Source organism: Periplaneta americana, chromosome 4 (assembly GCF_040183065.1).
Source record: "Periplaneta americana isolate PAMFEO1 chromosome 4, P.americana_PAMFEO1_priV1, whole genome shotgun sequence".
NCBI classification, from domain to species: domain Eukaryota; kingdom Metazoa; phylum Arthropoda; class Insecta; order Blattodea; family Blattidae; genus Periplaneta; species Periplaneta americana.
The window spans coordinates 205164779-205192369 of record NC_091120.1 but is presented as its reverse complement, the minus strand read 5'-3'; the positions used below and the strand labels follow the sequence as shown (position 1 = coordinate 205192369).

Sequence of the window (27591 nt, the reverse complement as noted above, 5' to 3'; positions counted from 1 at the left end):
ATTGCTAAATGGTATGTGTAATTCTTTAATATGTAATTTTTAAAATGGAAATTAAGAAAGCATGAGTCACTAAAAATGTCAATAAAAACCTTTCTTTTTATTTTTAAAAGTTGGCAACCCTAAATGTAATATAAATTTTGACATGTCCTACAAAGAGTTTTTTAATGTATTAAAAATGACAGTAAATTGCTAAATGCTATGTGTAATTCTTTAATATGTAATTTTTAAAATGGAAATTAAGAAAGCATGAGTTACTAAAATGTCGATAAAAACCCTTCTTTTTATTTTTAAAAGTTGACAACCCTAAATGTAATATAAATTTTGACATGTCCTACAAAGAGTTTTTTAATGTATTAAAAATGACAGTAAATTGCTAAATGGTATGTGTAATTCTTTAATATGTAATTTTTAAAATGGAAATTAAGAAAGCATGAGTTACTAAAATGTCTATAAAAACCCTTCTTTTTATTTTTAAAAGTTGACAACCCTAAATGTAATATAAATTTTGACATACCCTGCAAAGAGTTTTTTAATCTATTAAAAATGACAGTAAATTGCTAAATGGTATGTGTGATTCTTTAATATGTAATTTTTAAAATGGAAATTAAGAAAGCATGAGTTACTAAAATGTCTATAAAAACCCTTCTTTTTATTTTTAAAAGTTGACAACCCTAAATGTAATATAAATTTTGACATACCCTGCAAAGAGTTTTTTAACCTATTAAAAATGACAGTAAATTGCTAAATGGTATGTGTGATTCTTTAATATGTAATTTTTAAAATGGAAATTAAGAAAGCATGAGTTACTAAAATGTCTATAAAAACCCTCCTTTTTATTTTTAAAAGTTGACAACCCTAAATGTAATATAAATTTTGACATACCCTGCAAAGAGTTTTTTAATGTATTAAAAATTACAGTAAATTGCTAAATGGTATGTGTAATTCTTTAATATGTAATTTTTAAAATGGAAATTAAGAAAGCATGAGTTACTAAAATGTCTATAAAAACCCTTCTTTTTATTTTTAAAAGTTGACAACCCTAAATGTAATATAAATTTTGACATACCCTGCAAAAAGTTTTTTAATCTATTAAAAATGACAGTAAATTGCTAAATGGTATGTGTGATTCTTTAATATGTAATTTTTAAAATGGAAATTAAGAAAGCATGAGTTACTAAAATGTCTATAAAAACCCTTCTTTTTATTTTTAAAAGTTGACAACCCTAAATGTAATATAAATTTTGACATAGCCTGCAAAGAGTTTTTTAACCTATTAAAAATGACAGTAAATTGCTAAATGGTATGTGTGATTCTTTAATATGTAATTTTTAAAATGGAAATTAAGAAAGCATGAGTTACTAAAATGTCTATAAAAACCCTCCTTTTTATTTTTAAAAGTTGACAACCCTAAATGTAATATAAATTTTGACATACCCTGCAAAGAGTTTTTTAATCTATTAAAAATGACAGTAAATTGCTAAATGGTATGTGTGATTCTTTAATATGTAATTTTTAAAATGGAAATTAAGAAAGCATGAGTTACTAAAATGTCTATAAAAACCCTTCTTTTTATTTTTAAAAGTTGACAACCCTAAATGTAATATAAATTTTGACATACCCTGCAAAGAGTTTTTTAACCTATTAAAAATGACAGTAAATTGCTAAATGGTATGTGTGATTCTTTAATATGTAATTTTTAAAATGGAAATTAAGAAAGCATGAGTTACTAAAATGTCTATAAAAACCCTCCTTTTTATTTTTAAAAGTTGACAACCCTAAATGTAATATAAATTTTGACATACCCTGCAAAGAGTTTTTTAATGTATTAAAAATTACAGTAAATTGCTAAATGGTATGTGTAATTCTTTAATATGTAATTTTTAAAATGGAAATTAAGAAAGCATGAGTTACTAAAATGTCTATAAAAACCCTTCTTTTTATTTTTAAAAGTTGACAACCCTAAATGTAATATAAATTTTGACATACCCTGCAAAGAGTTTTTTAATCTATTAAAAATGACAGTAAATTGCTAAATGGTATGTGTGATTCTTTAATATGTAATTTTTAAAATGGAAATTAAGAAAGCATGAGTTACTAAAATGTCTATAAAAACCCTTCTTTTTATTTTTAAAAGTTGACAACCCTAAATGTAATATAAATTTTGACATACCCTGCAAAGAGTTTTTTAATGTATTAAAAATGACAGTAAATTGCTAAATGGTATGTGTGATTCTTTAATATGTAATTTTTAAAATGGAAATTAAGAAAGCATGAGTTACTAAAATGTCTATAAAAACCCTCCTTTTTATTTTTAAAAGTTGACAACCCTAAATGTAATATAAATTTTGACATACCCTGCAAAGAGTTTTTTAATGTATTAAAAATGACAGTAAATTGCTAAATGGTATGTGTAATTCTTTAATATGTAATTTTTAAAATGGAAATTAAGAAAGCATGAGTCACTAAAAATGTCAATAAAAACCTTTCTTTTTATTTTTAAAAGTTGGCAACCCTAAATGTAATATAAATTTTGACATGTCCTACAAAGAGTTTTTTAATGTATTAAAAATGACAGTAAATTGCTAAATGCTATGTGTAATTCTTTAATATGTAATTTTTAAAATGGAAATTAAGAAAGCATGAGTTACTAAAATGTCGATAAAAACCCTTCTTTTTATTTTTAAAAGTTGACAACCCTAAATGTAATATAAATTTTGACATGTCCTACAAAGAGTTTTTTAATGTATTAAAAATGACAGTAAATTGCTAAATGGTATGTGTAATTCTTTAATATGTAATTTTTAAAATGGAAATTAAGAAAGCATGAGTTACTAAAATGTCTATAAAAACCCTTCTTTTTATTTTTAAAAGTTGACAACCCTAAATGTAATATAAATTTTGACATACCCTGCAAAGAGTTTTTTAACCTATTAAAAATGACAGTAAATTGCTAAATGGTATGTGTGATTCTTTAATATGTAATTTTTAAAATGGAAATTAAGAAAGCATGAGTTACTAAAATGTCTATAAAAACCCTCCTTTTTATTTTTAAAAGTTGACAACCCTAAATGTAATATAAATTTTGACATACCCTGCAAAGAGTTTTTTAATGTATTAAAAATGACAGTAAATTGCTAAATGGTATGTGTGATTCTTTAATATGTAATTTTTAAAATGGAAATTAAGAAAGCATGAGTTACTAAAATGTCGATAAAAACCCTTCTTTTTATTTTTAAAAGTTGGCAACCCTAAATGTAATATAAATTTTGACATGTCCTACAAAGAATTTTTTAATATATTAAAATGACAGTAAATTGCTAAATGGTATGTGTAATTCTTTAATATGTAATTTTTAAAATGGAAATTAAGAAAGCATGAGTTACTAAAATGTCGATAAAAACCCTTCTTTTTATTTTTAAAAGTTGGCAACCCTAAATGTAATATAAATTTTGACATGTCCTACAAAGAATTTTTTAATGTATTAAAAATGACAGTAAATTGCTAAATGCTATGTGTAATTCTTTAATATGTAATTTTTAAAATGGAAATTAAGAAAGCATGAGTTACTAAAATGTCGATAAAAACCCTTCTTTTTATTTTTAAAAGTTGGCAACCCTAAATGTAATATAAATTTTGACATGTCCTACAAAGAATTTTTTAATGTATTAAAAATGACAGTAAATTGCTAAATGGTATGTGTAATTCTTTAATATGTAATTTTTAAAATGGAAATTAAGAAAGCATGAGTTACTAAAATGTCGATAAAAACCCTTCTTTTTATTTTTAAAAGTTGGCAACCCTAAATGTAATATAAATTTTGACATGTCCTACAAAGAATTTTTTAATGTATTAAAAATGACAGTAAATTGCTAAATGCTATGTGTAATTCTTTAATATGTAATTTTTAAAATGGAAATTAAGAAAGCATGAGTTACTAAAATGTCGATAAAAACCCTTCTTTTTATTTTTAAAAGTTGGCAACCCTAAATGTAATATAAATTTTGACATGTCCTACAAAGAATTTTTTAATGTATTAAAAATGACAGTAAATTGCTAAATGGTATGTGTAATTCTTTAATATGTAATTTTTAAAATGGAAATTAAGAAAGCATGAGTTACTAAAATGTCGATAAAAACCCTTCTTTTTATTTTTAAAAGTTGACAACCCTAAATGTAATATAAATTTTGACATGTCCTACAAAGAGTTTTTTAATGTATTAAAAATGACAGTAAATTGCTAATAGGTATGTGTAATTCTTTAATATGTAATTTTTTAAAATAGAAATTAAGAAAGCATGAGTCACTAAAAATGTCGATAAAAGCCTTTTTTATTTTAAAAAGTTGGCAACCCTAAATTAATATAAATTTTACCATGCCCTGCAAAGAGTTTTCTAATATATAAAAAATGACAGTAAATTGCTAAATGAAATTAAATTAGTTTCAAAATATGAAAGCGTCGTTAAAATTAGATACTAAGATACAAAAATGTGAGTCTGTGTACAATGTCTGTATGTGTAATCCTTTAATATGTAATTTTTTAAAATAGAAATTAAGAAAGCATGAATCACTAAAAGTGTCGATAAAAACCTTTCTTTTTATTTTGGAAAGTTGGCAACCCTAAATATAATATAAAAGTAACTCTTAGGGCCGATTGTATAAATCATTTAATCTTAGATCAGAGGTTAAATTGATCCTTGTTTCAGCTGAACTTGGAATTTTGTGTTGTATAAAGTCTAATCTGAGATTAATTTGTCTTAAACTAAAGTCAACTTTGACTGAAGAAATTTCTCCGATTAAGTCAGATGATCCAAGTTCAGTTATTTCTTTTCTGTTTGAAATATACGAGTGGCAGATTGTGCAAAAAGAATAACGATTGTTATTAATATTAATAGATATGGTAGGTACATTTATAAGACATATATATTTTTTTCAATTTCTTGCCTTAATACACAAACATTCTTATATTTTATAAGGCTCTATCGTGTTCAGCAGTATCAAGTAACACAACCTATAATTATATTATGTTTATAACAACCATTAATTATTCATGGATATGATAGGTACATTCATAAATGTTCAATTAACTGTATTACTAAATGAAAATTGTCGTTTTATAAAGCTTTATTATGTTTAGCAGTATCAAACACCATAACATGATAACAACTCGGAGAACAGTCAACCTTCTTCTTATTGTCCGCCATTATTTACAACGCACAAAACAAACCAGTGTCTCCAACAGAGTGTGCGGAAAGTCGCCAAAAAGTAGTTGTAAAGTCGCTAGATTTCTCATTATCAACAAAGAAAGATTAAATTTTGTCACTATGGGGTGCTAAAAAGGTCGCTAAATCCCAATTTAAGCAATATAAAAGTTAAAATAAATTGTCGTCTAAAAAGAGTTAAAGTCGCTAGATTGGCAACACTGAACAAACCTGTACAACATGGCCCGCGCATCAGATACTTCACTTGTTTATGCGATGTTGCCAAGTCCTTTTCACGTGAACTTAGATTGCATTTGAACCAAGGTAATTCGATCGCAGAAAAGTTTTATACAATAGAAGAAGTGTCTGAACTCGGTTCACTTTCCGATCTTCGATCAAAGTTGATCTTTAGTCAGGGAGTTTTATACAATTGGGTCTTAGGGTGATAAATTAGCAAAGAAACTTTCCAAATTGGTCAGTTCGAAACTCCTTTGTAAGTTCATGTACGGGAAGGAAAAGCGTCGACGGATCTGTTGTCCAGCATTTTCACGGCGTGATTCAAATTCAAGCTGTCCCACTCGTTTCAAAGCCCACGAAGTGCTCGCTGCCGGTGTGTCCATGGCAACTCTAATAATTAATCTTCATTTTCACTGCAAACAAATTATTCTGTTAATGTATCTAACAGGCGTCAACTACAGAGGAACTATTTTCGATGTGTGGGCGCTAACCAGGAGAAATTTGCACTGTCTGTCTGTTGACGTACGTCCTACATGCACCATTCTCTCCCAATTCCATCTTGTGTGGCAGCATCCTCCATTCTTGCTGTAACTGCGGCTTGATTAGGTTGTGAGCTCAGCATTTGTCTTCAGTTCCCAGCTTGCCCACTTGAATACCTACAATGAATTGAATGACACGAGTTCGCTATTGAATTCTCTAGACTGCTGCATTATGAGCAATTCTGTCACAATCCCGCCTCTTTAAATTCGCCAAGCACCCCTTCCGAGTTGCTTTGAGAAGAGGGATGGTCTTCATCCCCACCATAGCAACGCAATCACCCCCAGACAATGCGGACAAGAACCAAAACAAGTTAACCCCTAATGACTGAACTTCCCTATAATAGCACTGGCCATTAATCAACCCCCTCCTCACAGTGGAATTCTTTTGTTTCTCCCTAACTTCGTTACGTCCATTCTAGAGGGAGGTCTAATGTTACATTGCTGTCTTCTCCCCCCCTCTCTCCTGTTCTGTCGCTTCCGAACGTCTTCCGGGGATGTTTCTTTGGATTACAAGCTGGATTTCGAATAGAATCTTCTCTTTGTGGTGAAATAAACGCGCATATATGTACGTTGTGTGGTGCATATATATATATATATATATATATATATATATATATATATATATATATATCATCCATCGGTTGTCAGGCCCATAAACTCGACAAGGGGCAGTAAGACTTCAAATACAGGGTGATCCGTTTGGGTATGGATAAAATAAAAACACCGTAAAACATTTACTAAAAAAAGGCAAATCCGTGGCGCTACAGCCCTGAAGAGCCAAGTCCGACCAGCCGGCTGCTGGCCTCACTTCCACATGCCGAAGCAGAGGTGGATGATCATCCAACCATAATGGAGGTGTCGTGTGGTTAGCACGATGATCCCCTCAGCCGTTATAGCTGGTTTGCTGAACCGGATTTTCCCTACCTATAGTAGCTCCCCAAGTGCATCACGATGCTGGGTGGTCACTGGTCCCATACACTGGCCGAAATTTCATGAGAAAATTTCTTCCCCTATGAGAACTCGAACCAGCGCGCATTCCGTAACGCGAGTCCTAGGCAGCATGCCTCAGACCATGACGCCACGGCGAGGGACGTAAAACATTTATTACTGAACTTTATTTGTTGAAACTTTGTGCATACAACACTGAAAGATGGGAGATTCCTCAGAGCTCAACATGACCCCCATTGCGCACCCTGCACAACTCATAACGGTGATGCAATTCAGCCCATGTCCGTTGTAACATTAGAGGGGTGATTTGTTGAAAAGCTTGAGTAATTTTTACTCTCAGATCATCAATGTTCCTGGGATTCTGTGAATAGACAATGTCTTTAACAAAATCCTGTCCACACCTGTGGAGTATCAGCTAGCGAAACCAGGTGGCCCGGGTTCGATTCCTGGTCGGGCAAGTTACCTTGTTGAGGTTTTTTCCGGGGTTTTCCCTCAACCCAATATGAGCAAATGCAGGGTAATTTTCGGTGCTGGACCCCGGACTCAATTCACCGGCATTATCACCTTCATCTCACTCAGACGCTAAATAACCTAAGATGTTGATAAAGCGTCGTAAAATAAACTACTAAAAAAATAAAATAAAAATCCCACACGAAGAGGTCAGAAGGAATTAAATCTGGAGAGTTTGGGGGCCAAACCAAGAGATAGCTGCTTCTCGTACTGGGTTTCGCTTGCGACTTCCTGCATGTTTTTTAACACAGAACCTGTTTCTACAAATGTTCGATACCACAACATTATGGAATCGTATTTAGGTACATTATGCACACCATACTCACGTCGAAATTCCCTTTGAACTCTTTTAACACTCTCAAATTTAGCATACCAAAGAACACATTGTGCCCGCTGTTGATTTGTAGTAGCCATTTTAATCATCTACGATTTTCATTTGTCCTTCAGATTATGCATTGTTGATTGTCATATATGGAAACTCCCATCTTTTAATCATAATAGGGTAAATTAGGGTCTGTTGGACAGTCGGGCATGTTGGACTCTTTGTACTTTAACGTGTTACCTCGCCACTTGTGGGCACACATTCTGCTAGAAGTCAATGACGGAAGTAGCCACGAGTGGGGCTACTTCCGTCATTGATTTCTAGCAGACAGCGTATTCCGAATCTCACCGGTCCGGTGGCATCAATGACGTCACGTTGCAGCGAAATAAGGAACAAAACTGCTGGAAGGATCGATGGCTGTCATGGCGACTGTACAAGTTGTTGTCTGTGCTACGCTAGCAAAATTTTGCGAAATTTTCGTACTCCCATCTCGTTCAAAGAAAAGATAGCATAAACAATTTATTTCTTGAACCGGTAGTAATAACGGGTCCGTTGACATGTTCGCTCATAAGCCATTAACATATTGTTTTTACGTTGTGCTCATTACAAACAATACAGCAGAACACACCGCCATGACACAACAGTGCACGATGTCATTCGTCTGCTAATTCCCGCCCAATACAAGAACCAATCAGATTCACTGATGGCGGCTGATGGAGACTGCCACCACCTCTGCAAGTTGATGGCACCGCTGCGACACCGGTGGAGCATCAATGACGTCATCGGTGGAATTCGGAACACCGTGATGCCATCGGATTGCTCACCGGTGAGATTCGGAATACGCTCAGAATGTGTGCCCAGAAGTGGCGAGGTAACACGTTAAAGTACAAAGAGTCCAACAAACACTAATTTACCCTATAACCAGCAAGAAATTTTTCCTACTATCATAATAGCTTTGTAAAAATAAATTAATATTATCCACATCCAAACGGATCAGGCTGTAGATTCCTCATGACTTGTACAAATTACAAGTGAATTCAATGTATTACACCACACTTTAGTGGAATAGGGCCCTGTAGTTCTGGAGGCTGAATCTTTTTCATGCGGTACAACAGATCTTCATGGCCAACGGTCCTAATTGTTCTTTATGATTGAACCTCGTCGGTGTGACGTAACTCTCTCCCTGCCTTGTCTACATGTCACCATAGGAACGATCTCGCAGACAAGTGTAATTTCTAATTTGGTAATGCAAGCACTCCTAACACGGAATTTCCTCTGACCTCGGAGTGATCTTGGTGCGCTGGCCTACACGGTCACCTTACTGCAGTGAATAACTTGCCCGTAGCACAGACTCATCTGCTCTACACGGCAGAGACCGCGACTCGACCCTGGGGAGTGCTAGCACAATAGGGATATCCTGAACTAACACCAACAGATAGCGCGCGTGTACTTTTAGGGATGCGCTTTGCGTGTGCATTTGTTTGAGGATTTACGTAGTGTATTAGTACATTAAATACTACTTACTTACTTACTTACTTACTTACTGGCTTTTAAGGAACCCGGAGGTTCATTGCCGCCCTCACATAAGCCCGCCATCGGTCCCTATCCTGAGCAAGATTAATCCAGTCTCTATCATCATATCCCACCTCCCTCAAATCCATTTTAATATTATTTTCTCATCTACGTCTCGGCCTTCTTAAAGGTCGTTTTCCCTCCGGCCTCCCAACTAACACTCATGTATTGTGGGTCCCTATCACCACGGCATGGCGTGTCCTCAGGTTGCGGATCGAGGAGACGGCCTCCAGATATGGAGGGTAGCTGCGAATATATTGAATAAGCAGTCGCGGACAGCCGAAGAGGGGTGGTCCTCCAGCTTGGGGGTTGGGCGAAGGGCTAACAATCCTTCACCGTAAAAAACAGCTTGTTACGAATCCTTCAAATAAACCTCGGAATGGGACTGATTCTCTGGCACGACCACAGCAAAGGAATAAGGTTTTGAGATTTGGTACTTGGAATAATATAAATGATACTGGGGAGGAAATTAAACACACAATAAATATGGGAAATGCCTGTTATTATTTGGTTGAGAAACTTTTATCATCCAGTCTGCTGTCGAAAAATCTGAAAGTTAGAATTTATAAAACAGTTATATTACCGGTTGTTCTTTATGGTTGTGAAACTTGGACTCTCACTTTGAGAGACGAACACAGATTAAGGGTGTTTGAGAATAAGGTGCTTAGGAAAATATTTGGGGCTAAGAGGGATGAAGTTACAGGAGAATGGAGAAAGTTACACAACACAGAACTGCACGCATTGTATTCTTCACCTGACATAATTAGGAACATTATAACCAGACGGGCAGGGCCTGTAGCACGTATGGGCTAATCCAGAAATGCATATAGAGTACATTAAATACCATTAAAAACAACTCAAAATGCCAAATTTTTGTTGTGTTTCTATATGTAAAAACCAGAGAAAGCCTTTTGTCTTCATTCAGGTCCCCAAATATTCCGAAAATATGCTTTAAACCTTAAAAAATTTAACCAATGAAATTGCGCCACGAAAGTGCTAGCTATCAAACAAAAATAAATAGGCCCCACTTCAAGTAATGAATTGCTGGCTACAGTTTTATTTTGGAGGAGGGGAAAGAAAAATTAATAAAAGCGTATGCAACCACGACAGCAAGCTATGTTAGCTTAGGTTATATGCAGTACTTCTTTAATTTATGCCATTCAAAGCATGCACAGAAACACAAAGATTAAAATTAAAATTAATAACAAGATTGGTTTAACGACTAGGAAACAAATCAAGGCTTAAACAAGGTTGTCCGCTGTGTCATTGTTTATTATATATATATATATATATATATATATATATTAATGCACTTATTAAGGACTGGGAAACTGATTTGGCCACACATTTTATGATCGATAATAAACCCCTTAACACTCTGCTCCACGCAGATGATGTAATTATATTGGCTAACACCGAAGACAACTTACAAATGGCAATTCATAGGTTATATCAAAAAGCAAAAGAATACAATTTAGAAATTTCTATACACAAAACAAAAATCATGGCCTTTATTGGTAAAAATTCTATAAGAATTAAAATAGTTATCAATAACTTTGGAGTAGAGCAAGTAAAATATGCTTTTACTTATCTTGACTGTAATCTCTCCTATATTCATTCTCGAGATATAGATAAATGAATTAGCCAAATTTCAACAGCTGCTAAGAACAATTAGAAATACACTGTCTAAGAAGGTCCGGCAAGACACAATTTTGAAATTCTACAAAACAATGGCCATCCCAACTTTGCTATATGGATCAGAAACTTGGACTCTAACAACTAGTCAACTGAAAAGAATAGAAGCAGCTGAGATGAGATTACTAAGACCGCTAGCAGGCTACACTCTCTATGACCATAAATATAATGAAGACATCCGACAAGAACTAAATATCGCAGCCATTACAGAGACAATCCACAAGTATCGCAGCAACTGGCATGAGCATGTTCTACGGATGCCAAATGATAGACTACCCAGGAGATTATTAAATTACAGACCCCTTGGATACAGAGATCCGAAGAAGCGATGGAGAGGCCAGCTTTTCACCTGAGACAGAACAGGCCAAATGGCCTAAACCCTGATAGCTATTGATGATGACTTCTTGGAGTCTCCGAATTTTACGCCAGCAGTAAACTCTCGATTAACTTGGATGTTTATTATCCAGGACGATCCATAGTGAAATCCATTTCGTGAAGAATGTTTTTAATGTGCTGTAAACTAATTAAAACTATGTTTTTACTTAAAATTTTCAAAATCTTCCTACATAGTATTCAAAACTGCATGTCCTTAACCTACAAAACACAGGAATAATCATGATACTACTGCGATCATATTATATCATCTTATCAAACATTGCATTTGATCTTTCTGCAATTAGAGAAAAAAATAATATGAGGAATTAAATCTCGATAGTCCCTTCCCTATAAAACAAACACATTGGTGGCTGCATATCCTGTTTTTACAATACTAATGATTAAAGAGGTAATATTCATCTTCGACAAAGTTCCAATTTTTTTTTTATTCGTGCACCTCGTTCTCAAAGTTCTCGTTTAGGTTCATGAACATTCAATTCACTCGTATCTATATTCTGCATACTGCAGATTTCCCCACCCATCTCTTAAGGGGAATCGTTCAATATTATAAAAGTTTACGTTATTATTTATTGTAAATTAAATTAGATTATGAAGTAAGACAATACTGAATTATATTAAAATATACCAGGTTATACAAAATAAGTATAAATATAATTTGACAAGCACAGAAAATCAACAAATGGGAAAACGTAATCAACTGTAGCATATGACATAATATAGCCCTACAACATGTTGTGCCGCATGGAACGCTCCTGCCATCTAACGGTAAAACTTCGCATCAGATATCCCTATTGGTAGTGAAGAAAGCAGCGCGCGTCGATGCAAACAGCCCACGATCCTCACGCCTCTTTCTCCTTTTACTCCTCGCGCAAAGTATTGAAATTGGGTTGAAGCTAATTCTTTACTTTTAAACGACAACCATCAACATTTCATTTGCAATCTTGCTCTGCCGTCGCTCACGCAGCAAGCTTGGAATTGTGGTCGACACAAAGTTCACGTTTCACGAGCGACATATTCAGCATTTAAGTAGGATATAATTATCCAGAATTCTAATTCTTTCAAAAAGTTTGAGAATTATTTTACAATTAAAATATATTGATACCGCTTATCATGGTTATTTTAACCCACCGGCGTAGCTCAGTCGGTTGAGACGCTTTTCTGCCGATCAGGAATTGCACTCGGGCGTGGGTTCGATTCCCACTTGGGCTGATTACAAGATTGGGTTTTTTCCGAGGTGTTCCTAACCTTAAGACGAATGTCAGGTAATCTATGGGCGCTAAATAACCGAGTAGTTGATACAGCTTCGTTAAATAATCTAGTTAAAAATAATAATTTAAAATATTATATCTTATTATGGGACATTTAATCAAGATTTTTTAATTTAAGTTCTGAACATTGCCGTCTTCCATTTATTAATGATAATATCCTTTTACCTATATATTATTTTAATGTACCGAAGTACATATGATATTTCCATGCAGATATTCTGCGTCATCATACGATGAAAGAGTAATGGAACGGAGAAAAATTCTCTCCGGCGCCGGGATTTGAACCCGGGTTTTCAGCTCTAGGAGTGCACCTCAGCACATGTGTAGACTTCGGTCCTACGTTCATAGACATCTAAGACGTAGTGCAGAGGGCGGCCATTAGAGGGAACCCAAGAGTTGGAACTTAAACTGAGACGATTCTGTCCGACACGGGGATGGGTATCCGGTGTGGCTTAGTGGATAAAGCATCAGCACGTAGAGCTGAAAACCCGGGTTCAAATCTCGGCGCCGGAGAGAATTTTTCTCCGTTCCATTACTCTTTCATCCTTTTACCTGTTTATGTATTGTTAAATTATTAATGTTATGTTATGTATGTAAACAAACTTCCCCTAAAATAGGGGTTGCCCTAAAGGACAACGTATACCAAATACCCAAGTATTAGTAATGCGTACAATTTTATGAAAATGTTTTCGTGAGAAATATAATTATTATTGTTATTATGTTATTAATTTATTTTATAAATGTGATTTCTCAGAAGATAGATTGAATATTTTAGAGCTGTCAAAGAAACAGTCTTGGCTAAAGAGGATTCAAGATTGAACTCTTTACAGAAATTAATATATATTTTTTTTTGTAATCGTGCCTCTAGCACCCACTAATACCCAATAATTTCAACAGTTTGTAACTTATACTTACATAAGTTGGATGAAAATAATGGCTACACTGCTGTCACGTGACGATGGTGCGTTCGAGAGCTGCCAGCTGTGTGGACATGAACAAGGACTGTTAGATGAGTTAGTGCAGCCAGCGGCGACAGTACTCTGTCAATCTACTGCAGTGTGTAGAACGTTCACTTTCATAGGGATAGTGCGAGCGCCCTAAGGCCATACTTACAAAACCAGAGCAACGTTCCTGGATCAAAATTGAAATGGCACGAGGTCATAGTGCACAAGAATGTTTTCAGGGACTGCGTGAAGCATGTGGCGATGCAGCGTTGCCATATCGCACAGTTGCACGATGGGTTAAAGCGTTCCGGGAAGGCCTTGTTGCACCGGTACCAAAGGGAAGGTGACGACTTTCTTGGACGAATCGTCGCTATGGACGAAACCTGGACTCGCTCTTATGAACCAAACTTGAAACGCCAATCAAATGAATGGAAGCATCCCGGTTCTACTCGTCCAAAGAAAGTGTGCCCTACACAAAGTGCTGTGAAGGAGATGTTCATTGTGGCGTATGACATTGATGGGTAATACTGCACCACCCTGTACCTCCAAGGCAGACGGAAAACGCGGACTACTGGAACATCCACCGTACTCACCCGATATGATCCATGCGATTACGATCTTTTCACCAAAGTGAAAGAACCACTGCGAGGGACCCGGTACAATACCAGAGATGAACTTATCCGTGCTTTAGGGCGGTCAATACGGAACATCAACAAAGATGGACGCGCTGATGGTGTACGACGCCTTCCAAACATTTGGCAAAAGGTAATAAATAAGGGGGGCGACTATATAGAAGGTACGTAAATGTTGTACTCCTGTGAATAAAGCCATGTCAGAAATATCGAACTGTTGCTATTACTTTTTATCCAACCCTAGTATGTAAATAATAAGGAACAGTTTGATCATAAATTTGATTCTTGTCATTGTTGACATCTTCCGGTTGAGTTAATTCTGATTTAACTGTTAATAATTCTCTTTAACCCTTGGTCCCGTGGAGCAGAGGAAAATTGCTGATGTGGGACACGACATGCGTGGATACCTTAGCTCCATCCCACTTGCCATCATCTTCTAAGATCGCAAGCTGTGCCGCAGAATCTGTCGTACTCAGTAAACGTCGTAAATACGTACATCTAGTAGACAATTACATCTTCATCGTTTTTGCTGTCGAAACAATAGGCTCCTGGTGTAAAGAAGCAAAAGACCTGGTTTCGAAATTGGCAGAAGTTTGTGTGACTGTTACTGGAGACCCTCACCGCACCAATTAGGTACCTACGACAACGAATAGAAATAGCCATCCAACATGGAAACGCAGCCAGCATTTTGGGAACCTTTCCAGACGCCAATTCTCTGGATGAGATGTTCATTATTTGAATGTCTGAAAGCAAGACAAGGGTGAAGTACGAAGGCCATAGAATTAAGATAAAACTCCACTCACGGCAAGAATCGAACCACGGACCGCTTCGTTGAAAAACACACGCACTATATAGAGAGAAATAGTGACAGACCATAAATTCAACCTCGAAAATCGAAAAATCGAAAGAGAATTGGGAGGATACATTTAAATGGTACGCAAAACGCGTCCTTGCAAGGGGTTGGGGGCTGTACAAAACTAAATATGTGAGCTCCAAGCCTGTTAGCCACTAATCTCACTCCGGGTTACGCTGCTCCACTGAAGGGGCTCTAGAAAATTTTGAAGGGGAAGCCGAAATTGGACGTAACCTCTTAGGTACCACATACACGAGGGGGACGGAGATTTGATCAAGTGATCACGGGACGGGGCGAGGAGGAGATGGCTGGTGTTTGCCGTTAGGATGGCAAGACGCTGTCATCTGTTGTTCGATGACAAAGCATGTGAAGGCCGTCGGAAGAAGCGCCGTGAAATCTAAATCTGCAATTTGAGAGGTCCCTGTCCTTTCAAATTGCGACTAATTGAGTGACCTCGTACATTTAATAGACAATTTATAGGTTCTGAACTAGGGCATACGTCGTTTACAAGAAAAGGGGAATATATATGGGGAAGGGCATATAGGTCCATGGCCCATTTCTTATAGGGCTCATCCCGACATTTGTCTTACACCTTAGGAAAACCACGGAATACCTTAGGCAGGATGAGTTGTCTCATATATAAGAGACTAGCTAATTTGGCTATTATGTAGGGTGTGATTGTTGTCATGAGCCTTGTTGAATCGTCTCAATTTAGAGACCAGCCATTTGGCTTTATGGTGGCTCAATTGCGAAACGAGGGGAGAGATGTGATTATTAATTAATTTAGAGTAATTATGGAGATTCATGGGGTTATGAGTGCAGGTCCGTGGCCCATTTCTTTTAGGGCTCATCCCGACATTTGTCTTAGCGCCTTAGGAAAACCACGGAAAAACCTTAGGCAGGATGAGTAAATTCAACCTGTTAGTATTAGTAATATTCATTCAGTATTTATTCATTTAACCTGGTAGAGATTAGGCCGTCAGGCCTTCTCTGTCCCTCTACCAGGAAATTCCAAGCATAGTATAAAGAATAAAAGTACAAATAGTATTAATTAAAGTCTAAAAATTCCTCGGGATATGATGAAATTACTTGTGTCCATGTAACTGATTTTTAGATTCCGTTTGTTTTGTGTTGTGCATCACACTATAAACAAAATTATTCTAAAAAAGCGCAAGTCATGATGGAAGTAACAATTTACAACACAAACAATATAGCGATCTACACATTAGTCAGTCCACTTTAACCCTTAATTTGGCAAAGCTTCATTTCTCACACCAGTTTATTAAACCGTGTCGGACCGTAAAGAAAACAACTATCGCAATGTCCATATTTTATATGTTGTGCAATATTATAGTATTCTGAAATTTTAATTTTCCTACCAATTTTTTTCTATTGTTCTATTAAAATTATAGCATATAGCCTATTAACTTGTTGTATCCTATACCAAATTAAGGGTTAAGGAGAGACTGCCTAAGCATTACATTAGACAATTAAGTAGGTATGTTTTATCAACTAACATGTAGACTAACAAAAGCCGGTGAAAAATTTTTTTAGAGAATGGCAATAAAGTGTCTTTTATAATACCCAAACATTTATTTACCTTAAGCAGTCGTGAATTTAAAAATGGTGACTTTAGTTATTTCATTTGTAAGCCTTTTCATGAAATAAAAGTAGGCCTGTGTCTTTTTTAACTCTGACGTTTTTTCCTACAGTAATCTCACTAGAGGTTTTGATTTATGTAGAGAAAATCAAAACTCGAGTGGGATTTAATTGACTATTAAGCCTACACGATTAGAAGAAAGTAAATAAAGATTAGAAGTAACGGAGTACTCCAATACAATAAAATATTAATTGGCTTACAAAAAATACTGAACTGTCTTGAAAATGGATTATTATATCATCTCATCATTACAAAATATTCCGCTAGATGGCAGTAGTATCTTATGATTAGTGTTCTCTTGTTACTGGTTGTGCCAACTCTCTTCATTGAACTCTATGGACGATTACTAGTCAAGAAGGCTTTGTTGATTCATATTACTATGATGTACAGAAGTTCATATATAGTTTCAGTGCAGTAATTCTGCGACTCCAGGTGTAGAATCGGTAGAACGGAGAAAAATTCTCTCCGGCCGGGACTCGGCGTCATCTCATTGCCGTTGTTGTCATGAAACTACCGTGTCCACGAAAATAAGAGCGTTCCGGTTCTTGAAAGCGCCCATTTCGAGCTCTGGGTGACATATTCTGTGAAAGTATTTCAGCAAGACAATATGTGGCCAGAAAGAATTAAAGGTCTTTTAATTTACTTCGAAGATATACACCGCCTGCTCTTTTATCTCCCTTGGTTAATAAATTGCTTTCATTCTGTTGTAAAATTGTGCTATATAGTAAAAATGCATACGGGATATTCCATATGAAATCGATCGGAAAAAACCTCGCATTTTTATATTCTAATTTTTCCCTACTTATACAAGGTGCTGAGGGGAGTGCATTTTCAAAAATATACTAACGAAAGTCAAACGGTTTTCGTACTATTGAGCGACAAATTTAGCGTATTTTATAAAAACAAGCCTCTTTCAGCACTCAGAACTCTGGAACCATTTACTGCAGAACATTGAACGGGAGCTCATTTTGAAGCTGACATTTGGTAGGTTATGATAAGAAGTAATCCTTATTTTTATTGTATATAGAGAGACAGATAATCTGGTTTTACTAGCTTTTAGGCTTTTTGCCCATTTGTAAAAATGTAAAAAAAAAATATTGAGAAAAAACCTTGGATTATTAAGAGGGATTCGGCATTGTTTTCTTAGTGGTACGGCAATAAGTTTCGAGGGTATTACATAGACTATTTTCACACGCCTAGACTTGAACGGCGGAGTACCGCACGCACTGGCCGAGAGCTGAAGATAAGCGAGCGTTGGGCGTCATTTTACTCCTGTGTTTATGAAAACCTGTGATAAAGCTCAGCTATGCGCTACTAGACGAAACATCACGTGTTTGTCTCCTGGCCTTGCTTGTCTCGGCTAGCTCCCGCCTCACAGTCAGCTGGTTAGTTCACGCGCGTACTATTTATTTTCTTTATTTGATATTTTCAATACTTTCTTATCAATATACCATCAGTAAAAAAATATGTGTTTATTTGTACTTTCAATGCGGAATCTAACTATATATTTTTAAAATATTTTTTCCTAGCCAAAGGCGTCTTAATGAGGAAAAATTTAAATTTCTCCATTTCCATAAAAAGTAAGAAAATCTGTTTATATGTCAATATAAACTTTAATTTCTCAGCATCAAAATAAACCATGATTTTGATCATTGGGTGAAAGGGTTTCGGAGCTACAACAGTTTAAAGTTGCTAATTTTATGAAAATACGATAAATTAAAATATTTTTAATTTAAACACTATGAAGTTCTGATGCCTCAAACTTTGCACAAAGAATTGTATCACAGTTCTGTACGTACAAAAAAAGTTTCATTGTATTTAGAAATTGTAAGGTCAATTTTCTCTATATTTCGGTCGATTTGAGATGGAATAGCTCATCCTACGTATCAAGACTGAATCTGTAAGCGTCTTTTAACATTACGGAATATCTACATTTCATAGCAGGGCGGTAGTCAGAGAAGCTCTTGGAAGTGATGATCGAGGCAGTTTTACTAACATTACAATAGTGGCACGCCACGCTATCTCTGATTCTTTCTTTGTAGAAACAGCAACGATCAATCAGCTGACAAAATATGAAAGTGAGAGAGCAGGACATGTTGCATATCTGCCAGGAGATATTTCAACTCTACTGCAGTCATAGTCGTACGAGAAGTTTCCCCCTACCAACCACTCATGTGTAACTCAGGATCTTGTGCAGGCGTCATCCACTTTCAAACAACATATTTTACTGTTATTATGCATCATAGCGGAATCACAAGCGACCGAATTTATTTTCCAAATTGGAAAAGTTTCCGCATTATATTAAAATTATACGTGTCAAAAAATTCCATTAAGATCATACAACACAGCCCTGGGGGCTAACAAGCCGAGAGGGGAGGGGAATAAACTTCCTCCTTTACACGTAGAACTAGTTACAGCGCTGTCAGGTACTTGTAGTTGCATCAGTGGCGGATTTCATAGCTGTAATCAATCACAGTTTCTGTCCGTATTTCATGGATGAAAACAGCGACTACAAAATAAATGCTTTTTATACTTTTTAACAAATATGATTTTATCCCACTTTATTAATAACTAGACAGTGGATGCGGGATGACTTATCGTTGAATGTAGGTACACAATTACTATATGTTACTTTTTTTTTATTCAGAGCATTGGCTGAACAGGTTTTAAACGTAAACAGACGACGTCAGCATGCTACTGTATCTCCGTACAGTCAGAAGGAAAAGAAAAATAACGTACTGCAGTACATACCTTGCAAGTTCAGTCCTCGTCATCATTGATGCAATTACCAGCGTTGCAGTAAACGACGATATATTCTCGTAAGTTGTCGAAGCTGAATCGTCTTCGCCTATCGCTTAAACAGTTTTTGTATCGAGAGAATTTCTGAAGAAAACCTCTAAAATGGGGATCACTCAATTTCATTAGAGGAATATTTGCACTGAACATCATGTTGTACGTGTCGTTTAGATCCGCACAACTAAATGATGATGATGATGATGATGATGATGATGATGATGATGATAAGTCCACACCTGTGGAGTAACGGTCAGCGCGTCTGGCCGCGAAACCAGGTGGCCCGGGTTCGAATCCCGGTCGGGGCAAGTTACCTGGTTGAGGTTTTTTCCGGGGTTTTCCCTCAACCCAATACGAGCAAATGCTGGGTAACTTTCGGTGCTGGATCCCGGACTCATTTCACCGGCATTATCACCTTCATTTCATTCAGACGCTAAATAACCTAGATGTTGATACAGCGTCGTAAAATAACCTAATAAAATAAAAAAAAAGATGATGATGATGATGAGGATGGTTCCTCAGATTTCATTTCAACGCATTTCCTGTGCGATGTACTGTTGCAATGTTTCTCTATAGCCTGAGATGTTTTGGTTTTTATTTCAATTTTACATACATGACACACGATATTGTCTTCGTTAATACATAAAATGTCACTCTCATAGGCCTACTTCTTAATTGCATTTCGTATCTCTAAGCGAATTTAACGTTTTGCCATTATGAATGGATCAGCACAACATATTCAACGCTACTAAATACTTGAGCAGGATAACACAACTGCACACATTGCGTTGCAATGTTACTATGAACGCTGCTGTACTCGCCAGGTACACAAAAGACGGACGGCGCGGCACGTGCCATATACTCCGATACGAAACAACTTCACTTTTCCTTAAGTCATCCCGCATCGACTGTCTAATAATAATTAAACAAAATAAATTACAAAATTATTCTCTTAAACTACAGTTCGCAACTCGAACGCACTGAAACCGAAACAGTTTTATTCTATTTATAGATTATTATTCAGTGTTACACAAGCTCACTAATTTGCAAACTCGTAATTATGCAAATGAAGTTTCTAGTCTATGATTACCATCAGAACAAAAGTGAGGAATCTCCCCGCAGTTCAATATGATATCAGTCTGTGTCACGAATATTCAGTTCAGATCCGACAAGATTCTTTATAAAAAAAATAGTCACTTTTTCGTATTAATTATATTTCACTTCACAACTACTGAAAGTTTTTTTTATTTCTATGCTGAACGTTGTTTATGTTTTAAGTACAACAAATGTATGTGAATAAGGCATTCATCACCATCAGTCAGTGCTACAACCCGGGGTGGGTTTTGGCCTCCTTAACAACAGCCTTCCATCTTACTCTGTCCTTCACCATGTTAGTCCATCCTCTCACTCCCATAATTTCAAGATCTTTGGATACCCCATCCATCCACCTTAACTTTGGTCTACCCTTTCTCCTCCTGTTATATAGTCTACCCTTTAACATTTTAATAGGAGTGCTTGTTTCAGGCATCCTGTTTACATGTCCTAGCCATCTCAGTCTTTGAGCTTTCATAAATTTTACAACATCTTGACCTCCTATCAGGTTAAGAAGTTCATTGTTGGAGCGTATCCTCCATCCTTGATGATCATTGACTGGGCCAAAGATTCTACGCAGAATCTTCCGTTCAAAACTTCTTAAGGAGTTATCGTCTTTCTTTGTAAATGTCCATGTCTCTGAACCAAAGGACGAACTAATGTTTTATAAACTTTAATCTTTGTCATCCTCGATAACAACTGGTTTTTAAACAGTGGAAGATTAGCGTAATAAGCCCGATATCCAGCCTGTATTCTGTCGTTGACACAACCACTCACATCACAGTTATTATTAATAATAACTCCAAGATATCTGAATTGGGATACACCTTCAATTGTATACTCCTGGATGGTAATATTCTTTGGGGTCCTTCTCAACTTAGAGGTGGACGTAATAATGTATTTAGTTTTTCCTTGATAAATAAGGCATTTCTTCTTTATTTTATAAATCATCTCGCGGCAGCCCTCAACTCTTTACACGACCCTTCCGGGAGTCGCGATTCACGCTTTGGGAACCACAGTTGTATAACAATTAAATTGCATTTCTTCACTGTTATTTCAATTGTCTGTGAGCTTACAGTAAAGACAGCTTGAGCAGACATCACTGCCTCTCGCCTGTGATATCCATTGTTGTACGATATATCCAAATACCTTACTATATTAATACCGGACAGCTAGCAGTTTTGCGTGCGAACGACGATGGTGCTGCTATCTACCTGCCGGTGTAGAGATACTCGCGAAACAAGCTGTAATCAACTGCAATGTATATTGTTGCTGGGCTAGTTAATTTGTTAATAGTTTTATGAATTAGTACTAGTGTTAAAATGTCAGGGTGTATGTGTGCTGTTTATAATTGCGACAATTGCAGCATTACAAATTGCTCCAAATCGTACTTTCGATTTCCGACAGTTCATAAAACGTGAGTCAACAACATTCTTTAGTAGGCCTAATTCCTTCGTCTTTGTATTGATAGAAAAATACAAATTAGTTTTTTTTATTTAGACCTAATAAATGAATAGAAGTTAAAATGTATTGGATTTTAAGGTTTTATCAAATTAAGTTTTATTGTTGTCCACATGCCTTTACTAACAATTATTACAAGCATCAGAATACTACCATTTTTATTTTTGCAGTTGTCAGCAATGCGTATATAAAACATTACTGTAAATTCATTTCTAATATCAGATTGATTTTGTCTCGGTAAACCAAAGAAAAAATATGTAACAATTAATTACGGAAAGTAATATGAAGTATGCAATATTTCTCATAATATGCAGCTTTGATATAAGATAATAATTTTACATTAAATATTATTCAACATTTCTTAAGTGTTTCATATATAATTCCACATTAGTAACTCACGTTTTAAACAATAGTCCGAATCTCGCTATGTTAATATTTGTATATGTGGACGTAATTCCATCCCTCTGCGCTAGATGTCAGGTCCGCGATATTTCGCACTCACGCCAATGCTGCTAGTATACAGCTGTCCGGTATTATTATAGTAAGGTATTTCCTATATCCACAATAAAATTCATCATTACCAGTGCAGAAACAGGTGGGAAAGTCCTGTACAAGTTGCAAACGCGACGAAGCAAGTAACAGCGTAGAATACTACACGTTGCGCTTGGTTTGTTGTGCGCAGTGTGCCACTTGCTGCGCAGCGGGGTGGCAGCCATCTTCGGACCGCAGTCGGGGCAGACGGCGAGCCACGTGCAAAGCATCTGCGACACCATGGAGATCCCGCATCTGGAGACGCGCTGGGACTACCGGCTGCGGCGCGAGAGCTGCCTCGTCAACCTGTACCCCCACCCCACCACGCTGTCCAAGGTCAGACTATAGTTACCGCAACTGTTCTTGGCCGTGAGTGCTCAAGTCACTGGATATGAATTACTTTAATTTAAGAAATGATCTGTCAGGAAAAAGTGAAGGAAAGATGTTAGCTGCGTTGCAAGTCCTTAGTAGAACACTGGAAACGTTAAGTTAAAGCCTAAAGGCTGGTTCACAATAAACCAGAAACAAAAACGACAACGAGAACAGAAATATTGTTAAAATAAATGCATTTAAATGTGAGTATTCACAATTAACTATTGTGAATGTTCACCTTTAAATACATTCATTTTAACATTATTTCCGTTCTCGTTTTTGTTGTCGTTTCCGTTTCCGGTTTATTGTGAACCAGCCTTTACACATTGAACATCTAACTTTCAATGCGAAATAAAACATAAATAATTTAAAACTTTGCTTGCTACGAAATTACTAATCAAAATTGAAGAGTCCACTGCAAGAATGATGGATGTCACTTTCTTGTCGAAAATGAACCAAGACTGTCAATGCATAGTTTAAGACATATAGGCCCGGTTTCTTCAACCTTTGTTAAATTATAACAGTGTGTTATTCCATTTTAACTCTAAACTTAACAGTTGAAGAATTTCTTCAACTACTGTTAAAACCTATGTTAATTTAACTGCCCAATTTCATGCAGTTAAATCATTTAAGTCTCTGTTAGCATAGAAGTATCCAATATGGCTGGTGCGTTAGATGCTGAACTTATATATCTGGATTATTTAGAAAATGATATCCATGAATACATAAACAGAGGGGATGATTTCTGTGATTTAACAGACCAGAAGTCCATACAAAGGTACAGGCTATTTTCTGCCAAGCCTCACTTTTCTCTTTGAACAAAGATCCGTTTGTTTGTTTATTCTCATTAATTGGTTTATATTGCGAAATAATTTCCAGCAGAAGGTTTCTTTCGAACGAAGAGACATTAGTCCCAAGATTTCTTTTTGTTCCAGTGTTTTCCATTTCATAACAGCAATACCAATACGCCACTCCACGCTATTGTGGTACAGACGAGGAAAGAAGCAGAAATCAAACCTGAGAGAATAGAAATACTTCTATCCTCTCTGAATGAAACAACGGAAACAAGCGAGAATCGCAATTGTCAGAGTTCAGAAAACAGAAGTGAGCCTATACTTGGTTATAGGTTATGGTTAAAGTCTAGAATCTCTGGTCCTAACAGAGAGTTAATAAACAGAATGTAAAAATGTGAAATGTAAAGTTGAAGAAACGCAATATTTTTAACAGTAATTCATACTTTTAACTTACAGCTAATTAACGCTACGTTAGGTGCATTTTAACAAAGGTTGAAGAAACCGGGCCATAGAATGTACATACAGAGTTATATGGCATTAACACTGATAGTCATTGTCCAGTAATGATTGGAAAATCACAGTTAAGCTTTGAGCGCTAAGCATTTCAAACTTTCAATTGCTTCTCCTGCAAAATGTATTCCAAATGACATCCATCATTCTTGCAGTGGACTCTTCAATTAGCTACATTCTTCTTTATATCACTATTACAGTATACGGACGGGTCAAAAGTCGCTTTCCCCAAACACTTCCTTACATTTAATTACTTCAATTTACATGTGATTACAAAATCCTTTACAGATTTTGTTCAAAATGCAGGCCCTGTTTCTCGATACACAATTCACAACGTTTAGACACTGATTTACAGATGGCAGGACATAACTCAGTATTTTAATCGATTTTCACGAATGACTGTTCGATCATCTTCGCAACTATTGCAGATCCTGATGTTTCTGAGCAAAAACGTAATTTTTCAGGATGCCCCACAGCGAAAAATCACATGTTATCAGATCACATGATCTGGGTGGCCATTCTGTTGTGCCACATCCATTCATGGAATTACTGGTTCAAGAAGTCCCTCACTCCTACATCAAAACGAGGTGGTGCTCGATCCTGTCGCCATATTAACTGCATTTCGGCAAAACGAGGGCTGTTTTCAGGTCGGGCAGATAACAGCTGTATCCGGCATATATGTGAATCAGCGCTCCCAATACTACCGTAGCCTAGCGGGATAAAAGAGCAACGTCGACCCTAAATTATTTGACAAAAGAAGAATGTTTGTTTTGTCCTCTTCTACCATCACTTAAATTTAATAATTATCAGGGGCGGCTCTACAATAAGAACTGCAGAGCTGCAGAACCACCATTTAAGTGGACCTGAAAAAATTGAAAATGTAAAACGTGCTTTTATGTAATCTATTTCATTGTTTCATTTATTTTTCCAATTCATTCTCCTTCGATTCGAGATTTTACTGTCTGTAGGAGCCTTGAACTGCTCGAGAATTTTAGTTGTAGTGTACTTTTCGGATCTGTGATCGGTAGTTCCTGAAGTTCAACGTAGGGTAGTCGGCAGCAGAAAACTGGTTTTCTTCACCGTCCCATAAGACTGCATTAGAGCTGCAACCGAAGCAGCTCTCTCCGAATATACAAAAGAACCGCCAACACCCTCATCTCTTTATGACCTGCGTTAGAACACACAGGCTTCTGGACTTCTGTATATCATTACAGTTCCAGCGTGTTATAGTACTGTGGGTGGTGTGATGTGATTAGTCAGTGTGTCTAAGGAAATATTTTATATTAAAAATGAATGAAATGGAAACCTAATCAACCAACCCTTTTCGAAATTAAAAGAGAAATTGCATGTTAACTTAAGAAATTAGGACGTCCTACACAAAATTTAAATATTGAAATTTTTGGAAAAAGTCGAGGAAATCATGTAGCCTACTAGTCATTTTAATACCGAAATGTGTAATGGAAACGATTGGCTTTTTGCTGCGCTCATGAAAACGCTTTCTGCATTCTGTTTAGAGGAGAAAATACATGGACAAACACCGGAGTGAAGGATTTAGTTAATTTCACTTAAAAAACTAGAAAAGCATGTGGGGCACATCTCCACTACGTGACTAGTTGTACCAGGTGGGAGAGGTGTAGCGCATGTATCGTTGGAGTACAATTTCAGGTGCACAGTCAACTTCGAGAAGGGGCTGTAATTACACGGGTTATCCGATTTAGATGCAATAAACAGCATGCGTTTGCTAAATACACAATTTTTCATGCAGAACTGCCAACCTTTGTAACCGTGGGCCGCTACTGATGCTTATACTTTTGGAACACCCGGTATATATATTGTAATTTTTAATTTGCTTGATTTGTAATGAATGCATTTGGAATTCATACCATATTTCACTAATTGCATTAGAGGTAATCAATATGTTACAAATACGAGAAAGAAGTGCTGTCAAAAGGCACGCCCAACCTTGACTTCTTGTATTAGGCACCAGGCAGAGGAACTGCAGGCTGTAAACCGTGAAGTTCCTTGGACTATATGAAACTTTTCGTAAATATTAATTTCAGTCAATAACTGTGGAAAACCCATCATCAGAGAGTTGGTGTCACTACGCGAAATCGATCTTCCCAAATTATTTTAGAATGTAGAGAAGATATCTGCAGTGCTCGGGAAAAGTGACACAAGTCAGTTTCCACAAACCTTTTTTGATAATTTATTGACAACTTACGGAATATCTGCTCGCTTGGAAAAAAATACATAAGTATTTCTCCCATTACAATAATTCATACAGAAAAACATCAAATCGATATAAACCAGTGTAAGTTGTCAATAAATTATCAAAAAAGGTTTGTGAAAACTGACTTAAGTCACTTTTCCCAGGCACTGCAGATCTAATGTCCGGTGATGAGCACTTCCATTTGTTATCACCACTTCGCCCCAGTCACCGCGCTACATTAATTCTTACTGATTTTATTTGATATGGAATTCAGTTTTACATCTGCAGGCATACGTGGACCTGGTGCGGGCGTGGGGGTGGAGGTCCTTCACCATCATCTACGAGAACAACGAGGGGCTGGTGCGTCTGCAGGAGCTGCTCAAGGCACACGGCCCTTCAGAGTTCCCCATCGCAGTGCGCCAGCTCGGGGAGGGCACTGACTACAGGTACGTGACTACAGAGTATAGGAACGTGGCACGTAGACTACAGGTACATGACTACAGAGTATAGGAACGTGACACGTAGACTACAGGTACATGACTACAGAGTATAGGAACGTGACACGTAGACTACAGGTACGCAACTCACGGATTATAGGAACGTGGCACGTAAACTACAGGTACGTGACTCACGGATTATAGGAACGTGGCACGCAGACTACAGGTACGTGACTCACAGATTATAGGACCGTGACACGTAGACTACAGATACGTGACTCACAGATTATAGGAACGTGACACGTAGACTACAGGTACGTGACTCACAGATTATAGGAACGTGGCACGTAAACTACAGGTACGTGACTACAGATTATAGGAACGTGACACGTAGACTACAGCTATGTGACTCACGGATTATATGAACGTGACACGTAGACTACAGGTACGTGACTCACAAATTATAGGAACGTGGCACGTAGACTACAGGTACGTGACTCACAGGTTATAGGAACGTGACACGTAGACTACAGGTACGTGACTCAAAGATTATAGGAACGTGACACGTAGACTACAGGTTTTTCTAAATATGCTATTGGTTATGGAAAAAAAAAATAT

At 36.4% G+C, this 27591-nt stretch overlaps 1 protein-coding gene across 1 annotated transcript in view; it reads left to right on the top strand.

The window, feature by feature from the left end:
• LOC138698681 (glutamate receptor ionotropic, kainate 1-like) overlaps positions 1 to 27591 on the top strand; it is a 139253-nt gene that overhangs the window by 47007 nt on the left and 64655 nt on the right. The window contains 2 exon segments of the mRNA XM_069824851.1: positions 22803 to 22987; positions 26825 to 26982. Of these exon segments, the coding sequence (XP_069680952.1) occupies positions 22803 to 22987; positions 26825 to 26982 (343 nt within the window).